Here is a 12,095-nt window from a genome sequence, read left to right as displayed (position 1 = left end):
CGACAAGCACGAAAGTTGGCCACTTAAACTACTTCCAGCCTGCCAGCAGACATTAAACTGAACCCAAACTACACCAGGGGAAAAGAATAACACCGCATTTTCCCAGTGCTGATCATTTAGGTGCCACTCCTCCATTTTGCAAACTTACCTCTGTAGAGGTTTTTAATTCATTTGTTGCTGCTTTTTATTCCTTATTTTTGGCACATCCATCGCGTCAGTGGAGAGCATCATTTTTATTTTTCCCCCCGGTGGAAGAAGGGCTTGTCCAGATTCTCCGCCAGGGATTGGGATTTGACAGCAGCAGCGCATCTTTTTGAGCATTTTGAATTCATTCCTTGTTTTTTTTGTTGGCTTGGACTTTCTGAGAGCAGCGGGTTCGAGCAGTGTCCGGTTCCGTGCTTTTGTCCGAGTAGCTACGGGATGGCTACTTTACCAGGAACAGTGCCTCGAATGATGCGCCCTGCACCAGGCCAGAACTACCCCCGAACCGGCTTCCCTCTGGAAGGTAAGAGAAAGGACAGCGTGTGTTTCATATTGGAAGTTCTGCTGATTAAAAGTCGTTTGTCCGCTCTGTCAGCTTGTATTGGTAGTGGCGCTGAGCACGGTTTGTCATCGGTGACATCGGGGAAATAAAAAAGATGGGTGAACAATGCGCGCTGCAGTCAGGGCTGATTAAAGTTAACCTCAAGTCATGGTCAGAGGGGAATTATAGTTGCAGGAAAAAACAGTTTACAGCCTCTAAATTGACTCGCTCCATGTAGCTGTTTTGGTGCTTTTTTTTTAATGTATTGACCCAAATTTATTTGTAACTTTTGAAACATGTACGACACACATGGTCTCTGCCTTCCACACAATGTCTGTCTGGAATAATCCCGATAGTGTAAATGTGTTTTCTATAGATGTTTATTTAATGTTTGGATTTTCAAAGCACAGATTCTTTTTTTTTTTCTTTTTTTTTTTTAATTGCTCAAATGTTTCATTTGTCATTTCAAATGACAGTTTAAAATACTGAACTATAAATCATACTAAACCAACCTCAAGATGAAACAAACACAAATAGCCCACAACGTTGTTAGCTTGTTCCAACTTCAATTGTTAGCAGTTTAATTTTATTCTTTTTTTTTTTTTTTCAACTTCAATACCCATCAGGCTCAAGTCGTCTGAACATATGGGCGGAAAAAAAGATCATTTTGTATTTGCATGCATTTGTGGAAACAGTTTTCCCATTACACTCCCTCCGTGCTCAAGTGCTCTGGACTGAAATGTACAAAAACCACGTAGCTCGTAAGTTACTCGAGCTCCGGGATTTGCTCAAGTGTCCTGCTGCTGGAAATGGCAGTAATACACACAGCAAAGAGACGGCTCAAAGGATCACATCAATATTTGTACAGCATGACTAGGAATAATCAAGGTGGGGAGTGTCACCCTCTTTAGTGTCTCTTGAATGTGAAATTGCATCCTGAAGTGGCCTCGGATGCATCCTGTCAGCCAGACTGAGGCTGGATGAATTTGGCACGTCGCTCCCTTGAAATTGTATAATATGATAATCTGCGTCCTATTAAAAAATCAGTATCAAAGATGCCACTATTTGATCAAATTGCAGCCCCATCTACTTGAAGGTAAATAAAGCTTTAGAAGGCGCAGTGTGTTGTCGTTGTTGCTGTTTTCGTTGTTTTATGAGACTGTCACTGTTTATTGTGGCGCAGTGTCCACCCCTCTGGGCCAGGGTAGGGTGAACCAACTTGGCGGAGTGTTCATCAACGGGAGACCCCTGCCAAATCACATCCGACACAAGATAGTGGAGATGGCCCACCACGGCATCCGACCCTGCGTGATCTCGCGACAACTGCGAGTTTCTCACGGTTGCGTGTCCAAGATCCTCTGCCGGTACCAGGAGACCGGCTCGATCCGTCCAGGGGCCATTGGAGGCAGCAAGCCCAGGGTGAGTGGCGCACCGTGATTCATTTGACTGGGTCACAGCAGCACGAGCTTTAGTGGCACAGTGGCACGAGCCTAATAGCTCTTACCCGAGCTCTGTGAAGATTATAGATAGAGCACAACACAAGAAAAATACTAACAATAGTAATAATGATAATAATAATGATAATGACAACGAATACCTTGTCCAATCAGTATTAGCTCGAGTCTCTCGCAATTTTTATCGCACGTGCAGCCACCTGTAACATTATTCGTTTTACATCACGGTGGAAATGAAATCTTTATCTCACATCATTTCAAACTATTACAATGAATATTATTTTTTTCCACACTATATTTCTGAAAAACATGTAGCCTACAACCAAAGAAGCTTTAAGTTAAAAACGTCGTGTGACTCATGCTCATATGGCTCAGTGTCATAAATTCATACTCGAATGAATTGTGCGATATATTCTCACACTTTTTTTTTGGCAACGTTTGAACGTAATTCATATTTAGAACAACTGGAATATAGTGCTAATAAACACAGGTTTGTCCGTTTGTTTGTTCCCTATTTATGAGTCACAAGCCCATAACACCCCCATAAAAAAAATCTAACAACCGAGAGTTTTGACTTCTATTTTTCTACATTTGTCTTGTCTATATGGACAGTTTCCTGTAAATACTTTACACAGAAAAAAAATCACACCAGTTAAAACTGAACCCCCTCCCCTCTCTCCTCGCTTGTCTTATTCCTTCCTTTCGACACCATTTCAAACCTATAGCAGGTGGCAACTCCTGACGTGGAGAAGCGGATCGAAGAGTACAAGAGAGAAAACCCGGGTATGTTCAGCTGGGAGATCCGGGATAAGCTGCTGAAGGACGGGGTGTGCGACAGAAGCACAGTTCCTTCAGGTGAGGCTTCATCTGGTAAGCTGCACTTTTTTTTTTTTCCTTACTACAGCGAACACTGCAGCATCACTTCTGAATGAACATCACTTTGAATTCACCATGTTTTAAGCCCCCGTTTCTGATAATAAATCGCCCCAGTAAGCATACCTACAGCTGTTTGACCCAGAAAAAAAAAATGTTCCTGTCGAAATGTGGCTTCAGTGCTCAGTTCAGAGTCAGTTCATAATACTGTGTAGACACTGTATTATTTTTTATTTGATTTTTTTCCCTCCATTAAAATCAAATAGTTTCATTTTAAACATTTTCTCCACGCTGCTACTTCATGTAAAAACTTTTCCTGTGACATTTCTGTATCCTTCTAAAAAATGTATGATAGGATTATTATGGTTCTTTTATGGGTTTTTAGAGCTAATCACCCATTTACCTTTTTGTTGCCATTAGTGAGCTCCATCAGCCGCGTTTTGAGGGCCCGATTTGGCAAAAAAGATGACGAGGATGACTGTGATAAGAAGGATGAAGATGGAGAAAAGAAAACAAAGCATAGCATCGATGGCATCCTCGGTGATAAATGTAAGTTAACTACAGAAAGTCTATGTCTGAAATAACAAATTATTATCATTATTATTATTTGGAGTAGATTTGTAAACTAGAAGCAAATGTTTTGAATAGACTTCCTCCTTCACGTCCTCTTGGGAAATTGTCCCTCATCCGAGCTGCAGCTAAACGCAGAGAATTTATTCCTGCTTTTAACTCCGAGCCAGCAGTTGTTCATTCACTCAATTATTTATGAGAGCCATGGCAGAAGGTATTTAGCTGCTGAAAATTAATTTGTGTAGCGATTTCCCCCTCATTCACTCACTCATTTAACGACCCCTAAACGACAGCTGACAGTTGACCCATTTCACAATCGATGTCAGTTCGCTGACATTTCACCACTTGTCAGTTAAAGTGGAAATCAATGTTCATATTATCATTTGCTCCATCGGTTGTGCTGCTAGGTATGAGAGAAACTAAGCGGTGCGGCTGTCTGCTGCCGGTGTTTGTCTGCTGCGAGCTTACGATAAACCTCAATTTGTTTTATTTTCTATATTTATCTGCTTTTTATGGTTACCTAACTGATCTTAAATGCGTTATTTTTTATAGTCTCAATATAATGTGAGAAATAACACAAGTGGTTGACTGAATTTTGAACGAGAAAGCACGGGGAATTTCTTAACCATGGGTAATTAAAATTTTAAAGAGCGTTCAGGTGACATTTTACAGGAACGCCTGATTTTATTGTCGTATTTTATTGGTTTGGTGCCTTGACTGTTGGCCACGATTTTGAGAAGCGCACCGCCTCCCTTTTTGCAAACGATGGCTCTTTTGATAACCAAACGCGTGAATGGATTCGAGATAAGAATTCACAAAAGCCTCAATTTCTCCTCAAAAGGACACTGCCAAAACATTTTTAAACTTGAAGGTGAACTTCATGAGCAAAACCTCCCCTCCATTGAGGCGTTTCTAAAGGGAAGAGTCCGAGGTACAAAAGCAAATCCTGGAAAGCAGGGCGGCGAAAAAAGGAAAGTATGGGCCTATCCATTCTCATTCAAAAAGCTGGAAAAAAGTTTGGACAAAGGGCAAGAAAAGACATAAAAGGAGATGAATTATTCAGTACGCCCCGCTGCTAGATAGTTTTGTAATTTTGTATAATGGCCGATTGGAGAAGAATCGGTTGATAGCGTGAAAACGCTCTTCTTTTTTCTCTCGCACCACGCATTGATGTTAGGAGAAAAAACGTCACCATTTTGTTGCAAATATCTCCAGTGTCCAAACAGATGAGTTGTAAACCCCGCTGGCTGAAAAAATGACCGACATGTTGCGGTGCAGCCTGGTCTTTACGCACAACCAGCCACACGCTTGCTGGATAATGTGATACTTATTTGACACGTACAGTGTTAACTGCATCATCATTGACTGTTTTTCTTTTTTACTGTTGGAGAAAAATATTAACGTAATGTGTGTCTGCCTCGTTTTTTTTTCCTTCTTCTTGGAGCTGCTTATGTTTTAAATTAGGATTGAATTACGTTGCTATAAAAAGAGACGCACCATGTGCGCAGCGCAGTTTAGACTACCGGCATCCGGATGGCATTTAATAATGTTAATACTTATTAGAGTAAGCGCTGGAAACGTTGGTTGCTGAATAGGTGGCTGTGTTCATGCCGGGTGTAATAGCTTGAAGGCATGGTAAGAAATGTATTTATCCCCAATCAGCCCCTCACTCTCCGAGTTTGAAGCACAGCCCTTATGTGGAGAGGGGTTTTAAAGCAGATTAAATAGAGCCTTTTATTTCTTTTCACTTTCATCTCAGAGCGGAGCTCACAGTTGCTCGCCCTGGGCACAAAATTCATGAGATTTTTTTTTCTCGTTTACTTATCCAGATTTTTAAGACTTTATTTATTTATCTGTTTGTTTATTAGGTCTGCGTATTTGATTTTCTCAAAGGTTACATCAGGGATTTATCCCAGCTCTAATCTAGCTCTATCAAACGTGTATTTAAACTTCTAACCATGTCACAATAATGTACATTTTATTTTCCTGCTAAGAGCCAACAGTTTTCTATCAGCGGGATGCAACAAAAAGCGTGGGCTTAAACCAAGCAAAACTGGGCGTTTTGCACCCAAAATAGTTCTGCATTTCTGACAATTCCGACTCTCCTTCATTCATAATTTAAGAGGGAGTTCATCCAAGATACAAAATGCAAAAGACGCAAACGTGGGCATGCTTTTGTTTTGCGCCACACCGGTTGGAAACAGGATCAGCTGTCTGCCACACTGATCCATCTTGCCTGACCGTCAGATGAGGTGGAGACAGGAGATGGACACTTCAGCAAATCGCAGGATTACCTGTGGTCCCCGGTGTAATTAAACAGATGCCAGGTGGGATTATTTCAGAGAAACGGGGAGGGGAAGTGACAGAGCAGCGGAGAGACAGCCCAGAGATCCAGACTAGGGCTGGGTTAGAAGTGACTACCATTTGGTGAGGCGCAATTTGTAAAGCAGTGAATAGGAGACGTCGAATTATAATTGGAGTAAATAAATGTCTACTTGATTTCCTTTTTGTATTTCCGGCAGGTTGTGCACCAATTACTTGTGCGATTCTTTAATCTAACTAAAACGCCAACCAATAACGCAACATAGTAAAACCTATTTGTTTTTCCTAAAAAAAAAAAAAGAAAGAAAGAAAGAAACGCACAATGAATACTTGCTTGCCATAAAATGAAAGTGTGAAAGATGCCCCCTCCGTGCCTTCCCACGTCACTCTCTCACACACACACATGCACGCCTGCGCTTACGAACACATTCCCGCGCGCTCACCCACTCTCTAAGTGTATGGTAATATAATGTAGCTATATTTCGGGTCTAAAGCCGTGCTGAATGAGAAGGACAGGGGAATGAAGCGAGAGACCACTTCAAACAAATCCATCTGGAACAGTGTGTGAGAGAGATTCAGTGAAAGTATGGGGAAGTTATTTAGCTATTAATAACGTTTTTTCCTCAGGCATTGAGAGTGACTCCATCTGCACTTTCTCGCAGCTATTTGGCTGGGTGGAAATTGAGGGAGACCCAAATGTTGGGCAGAGATAACATACCCATCATAGCCCAGACCCTGCGCTGTGCTTCACTGCATTAAACTCGGATTAACCTCCCCTGTCCCCGCAGCCACTCAAGCCACATTTCACTGGAATTTACATCGGTAGGCCTACATTTCTTATAAAGGGGGCAGGAGCTGAAAGACACGACATGATCGACTTTATTATTCTATATTATTATTATTATTATTTTCATTATTTTTACCAGTGCAGTTTGGCTCTGCAATGAAAATATTTAGTTGATCAAAAAGGCAAAAATAGAATTATGCGTTTTAAAATCTTTGTTTCAGAAAACTTGAAGACGTCATTTATTTTACAGCTAGGACCGCACAAATAAATGATTGAATGTATATATATATATATATATATATATATATATATATATACATTCAATCAAACATATATATATATATATATATATATATATATATATATATATATATATATATATATATATATATATATATATATATATATATATATATATATATAGGCCTATGTATATTTCTGAATTGAAAAGTATTGTTATTTTTATAGATACAAAACTTGTATTTTTTTCAAATTAATTATTTCAATCGTTCATTTAGCATAGGCCTGGCGAGCTAGCTCACCTGCCTGTTATCGTTTGTGTTATTGATAGCTGCAAAAAAAAAAGTCTCAGAGAAAGCTTACTATAATCTCAAAAAAACTGCTCAATAATACCATACAGTTATCAAGACATCAAGTGGATGAGTAGTGAGCTCATTCACCCCCTGGAGCTAGCTTAAATTTCTTTTAGCTTAGCACAGTTTTTTGTGTTGTGATATTTCGCGTGTCGCTTGGCAACCACTCATCTACTATTTGAACATCCGTTTGGTCAGTTGGCCAAAAGCATGTGACTGAGTTTACTTCCAGTTTCAATAGTATATGCTTCAAGCTAGATTTTGAACTGAAGATGTTGCATAAGGAAACGATCAAAATATTTGAAAGTATGTTTTTATTGTACCTTTTTAAATGAGAAATAATTTTAGAGTTGAGTCGTTATTTTATCGCGAGACTTGATGAGACGAGTTACCGCTGGTGTAACAAATCGGTATGTTGGTTCCAGCAAGGTAACGCGAGCAAGCCGTGCAACACAATAACATGAAACCCAATTCTTATGAGTAATGAACATCAATTTTAAAGAGCGCAGTTTAAGCTTGCAGGCCTACCAGCCCGGCGAGGCATTTCAGTGTCAGGAGCCTTAAGTGTCGACAGCATTAAGGGGAAAAAAAATTGAGTAGGCTTAAATTCACTCTGTGCTGGCATTTGACTTTGATCACATGAGAAATATTCATGGAAGCACAAACACTAGCTCTGTCACCATTATCCAGGCTGACAGTGATACCTCTCAAGGCTGTCTATTAATTAAAGTGGCGCTTACCATGTGGGACGACTTCCTATCTGGGCACAAAAATGGTTTTTCCATCTCTTGTGGGGCTCTTGAAAAGGGGCAATCTTTCCTCCCCAGCTTCTTGTGGGAAATTTAAAAGTGTACAGAAGAAGACATGGGGATTTCTAGTTCATTTATAAAGACGAGTTTATAATCCTTTCCTGCTTAATAACTTAAAAGGATTCAATTTCTCCCCTCATTTATGGGGTTATGATCACACATTGTTAGACGCAGATAGCAGCATTTCAAGGTTAACGTTTCCTGCTCAGAAATATCAGAATATAAGCTGTAAGCCCATAGGTGCCCTTTGTTTAGCCTGCAACTTCACCCACAAACGCTGATAGGCCCATTTTAGATGTTGTTACTATTAATGTGATAACAACGACGACGAGGAAGACCAAGTCGATAAGACGCCTCCATGCAACCGAGCAGTTTTAAAATGATGTGATATTTAATTATAGCATATAATTTCACCACCGAGAATTAAATTCCGTAGGCTTACGCGGGCTCTGAGGATTGAATGACTGGTTGGGGGTCTCAAGCCATACGAGACAAATTAAAGAGGAAGCGCTGCCCTCCAGGTATCCTGTCACAACAGTAGGGTGCTTCAGCGCGTCTCTCATTTCTGTCTGTGTTTTATTCCGCCAATTTTCACTATGGGGCTCTGGGATCCTGCGCCGTGCCTGCGGGGCTGTGGTCCAACAGAAACAGAAAATCTCAATTTTTCATCTTCTTCCTTCGCTTGAGTTTGACTTCTCTCGCGCCTCCTCCCTTTTTCCTCCTCTGCCCTCTTTCTCTCACACACGTGCGTCACGCATTCATGTCAACAGGTGGGGTTCGTTCAAACGCTTGTGTAACTTGGCCTGTTTTCGAATGTTTTTTCGCTGTTTTATGTACCCTTAATGTGGTTTATTCTAAAAAGAAATGATGGATCATTTGAGTGGCGTGAAACAGCAGAAATATTTGTAAAATGTTGGTAAAATTATTTTGTAGCCCTAATTATGAGGAATTTCATGGCATTACAGGCTATTTAAGGGTCATCTTGTGTTATTTTTGTTAAAGGATTTTTCAGCTGAATGCTCCTAATTCATGTTTTACCCTTTTATTCCAATTGCTGATATAAGCAACAGTGTTTTTATTCTTATTCTTATTCTTATCCTTATTGGTTGTTTTGTTACTATTTATTGCACCTCAATCGTGTACGTTTCCACTTCAGGCGTTTAATGTATTCCCAAATTGCCAGCGCTTTGTTAGCATTAATGTTTAATTGGCTGGAAGAAGATGAATGAGGCTGACAGGAATCAGCTGTCCAGAGATTCCCCTGTGAGTCTGACTCGGAAATCATAACCTGACCAGCTTTTCCTCCTCTGAAACCAGCTCGTTGAACTTGTCACATCTAATTAGGGTGTTAAAACGCACCGAGTGCATCGGTGGGAAACAGTAGGTGGTTGGTCCGGGGCAGCCAATAAGGCCTTTTTGGGTCGTATGGTGGAGGGGGGAGAATGGGGGGGAGCAGCTTGGTTGGATGGTGATGCTGTTGAATTGGATCACTGCAGGGTTTTATTTCTAAGCAGCCCCTTTTTTCCGCTATTACTTCAATTATGGCCATCCAGCGGGCTAAACAGGCCAGCGTGCGTGGACTGTGGCCTTCTCTTAATTAGGTATGAAATTAATTAGAGTAGACATCTATTAAAGACTTTAAAGTTGGGCTTTTTTTTTTTTGCTTCTTCTTTTTTTGACAGAGTTTAAAGGTATAACAGTGGATTAATGGCTTACACCCAAAATTACATTTCATTGCATCCCATCATTTTAGTGCTGCCTGTTTAACAGGTGTCAGGCAATCTGTGAATTCATAATGAATGAAAATGTTATATTTTAATAGAATTTTGCTGTTTGTTCACTTCTAACAGCATTTTTAATCTAACAGTACAAAGGCAAGCTTATAGAAATAAAAACCAAAACTTTAATTGTCATTTTTAATAAGACAGAATATCAGTATTTTAGTTTCTGCTTCGACCAACCTTTATATTTTAATTTTATAAAACATTTTTAGCTGTTTGATATGTCCTATCCCTGTCTTTTGTGCTTATGTGCAACTAAAATTGGGCTCAAATTTCCATTTTGAGAAGCTTTCTCCCTTTATTTGGAATACTTTTTTTTTCTTGTATTGCTTTTTCTTTTTCTTTAAAAAAAGCCCTGTGATGTCTGACAGCCTACTCTCACCATTGTTTGGTGAACAGCCGCTAGAAAAGGAAGAGAGAAAGAAGAGGGAGGAGAAAAGGCCCTTCTGTTATTTTCTGTCTTGAGACTTGCTGCATAGGCTATTCAAGCAAGTTGATGAACTCCTCCAAAAAGTTTATTAAGGGGATGAAAACAATAAGAACTAAAGCCTTTGGGTGCCTGGGCAGACAGTTTATAAACTAGCAGCTATTGTGCCTCAAAGGCAGATGCATGAATACTTTTGAATAGGGGCCTTCAAACTGACACGATCAGGCTGGACAGCAGCAGTTTTAAAGGGAGACAGGGTGCTTCTGCTGCAGCTCAGATCTCTGCCTTTTTTGCATTAATGTACATCTGCAAAGGAAGGGAGGAGGAGGAGGAGGAGGAGCTGGGCACTGTCTGTCATAGCCACTGGTTTTCTCTTTGGCTTTGTAATATATCTGTCTGAAAAAAGCAAAGTTTTATGAGTCAAATTACAGATGAGCAAATCCTCAGATTCCTTGAATCCAGCTATAGCGTATAGGCAGCGTGTAAGTCCACGGTATGCTCCATTTTCCGTGTTTGTTTGTTCTCGAAGATCACAAGTTATGTTCAAAAAAGCTTGTTCAGCAAGTCATCATGAAAGAAGATGGTCTTATGTGCTCCGTCCTTTCGGTTTTCCCCTGCTTTATTTTTGATGTGGAAAACACACAAGCTGTTGTGTAGAGATCAAGAGAACAGTGTGATCATTTCCTGTTAAAGCTGAATTTGAAACAAAAAGCTGTCGAATCTCTTGTCACTCATGCAACCAGAAATCTGTTGTGTGCTTTCGCAGGGCAACATACATTCACCGTTGATGTATTTTTTTTTTTTTTGAATGGGGCACTGTGGTTACGCGCACTCAAGAAGATACATTATTCCTCTCCTTTTCAGTAGACAATGGACTGTCACTCTTTATCCCTCTTCCCTCCTCTGTCCCTCCCTCTCCAGCTTTCTCTTTTAGTCCTCTCAGTCTCTGGCTCTGTGCCTCACAACATCAGAGGGAGTCCAGTGATTTGTGACCCCAGCAACCCACACTTAATCTTGCTAAAGAGGGGGAGCATCCAGTTTACAGCTTGGCGGGCCCCAAATAGGCCAAGCCTGCTCTGGCAGGTGTCAACATTAGCAAACAATTGGTCCCCAGTCCCATGCCCCATACCCCAGTGCGACACTGAACCTAAACTATTTGAGGCTCCCTGAAAGGAGCCTCATAATAGGGAATGTTGAAGGGAGGAGAGAAGGGGGAGGACAAGGGAGAGATTACACTCTCAGACAGCTATTAGCAGGGATGAGGCTTTTCTAAACAAACAAACAAAAAGAAGAAGGCGATCAATACTGTGTTAGTTTACCAAGTGGAGTCATCATAGTGGCTTTGGAGTATTTATTTTCTGCTCCATTGTTTTTTCTCGACTTCTCGAACGTCTGTGGGCCGTATTGGCAATCCAATTAAGTTTTTAGGAGGTCCCTGGGAGGTCTATTTCTTCTCTCGGCCAGTTGTGTGTTTGTGCTTGCAGTGGGCAGTTCATTCACAGATTTGGTGTTGTAATGAATCCTTACTGGCGAGTATTACTTTCGATAGCGGACAATGACCGAGCTGTCCGGAGGGAAAACAACACTCAGGGATGACAGAGCCTTGCTTTGCCCTGTGGGATTGCAATCCTTCTACTTCATTAGACAGGAGTGTCTTTGCGCAGAGATCTGAGGAAATGGGAAGAGAATGAGTTGACATGTGGACTGTTGCTGCTGTTGAGTAGGTATGTGTCCTGACAAGAGGGCCAATGTTTTTTAAAGGCTATTTATTTATGTCTCACTGCTGATTCCTGGCCATGCCACGAGGAGAGACAAGTGTTCCCAGCAGAGGAGATTAGTTTCAAAGATTTTAATGGGAAAACCTATGGTACTTGTCGGACAGAAATCTCATTTAATTGCTTTGAGATGTCCTCTTTGTGTCTTTCCTCTTCACTTCCAGGAAAAAAAAAGACTAAA

The 12,095-nt window shown here is 40.7% G+C and overlaps 1 protein-coding gene across 3 annotated transcripts in view; it reads left to right on the top strand.

The window, feature by feature from the left end:
• pax7a (paired box 7a) overlaps positions 1–12,095 on the top strand; it is a 42,767-nt gene continuing 30,672 nt past the window's right edge. The window contains exons 1-4 of one of the 3 annotated variants that reach the window (XM_072381920.1): positions 1–505; positions 1,707–1,942; positions 2,703–2,832; positions 3,271–3,399. In XM_072381920.1, coding sequence (XP_072238021.1) covers positions 421–505; positions 1,707–1,942; positions 2,703–2,832; positions 3,271–3,399 — 580 coding nt within the window. In that variant the 5' untranslated portion in view covers positions 1–420. Of the gene's footprint in view, positions 506–1,706; positions 1,943–2,702; positions 2,848–3,270; positions 3,400–12,095 lie in introns of all 3 variants that reach the window. The other 2 variants (XM_072381919.1, XM_072381921.1) reach the window with 2 other exon arrangements.

Source organism: Leuresthes tenuis, unplaced genomic scaffold, assembly GCF_036924035.1.
Source record: "Leuresthes tenuis unplaced genomic scaffold, fLeuTen1.0.hap1 SCAF_3, whole genome shotgun sequence".
Taxonomy (NCBI): domain Eukaryota; kingdom Metazoa; phylum Chordata; class Actinopteri; order Atheriniformes; family Atherinopsidae; genus Leuresthes; species Leuresthes tenuis.
The sequence above is the reverse complement of the archived record's forward strand: the minus strand, read 5'-3'. Positions and strand labels throughout refer to the sequence as shown.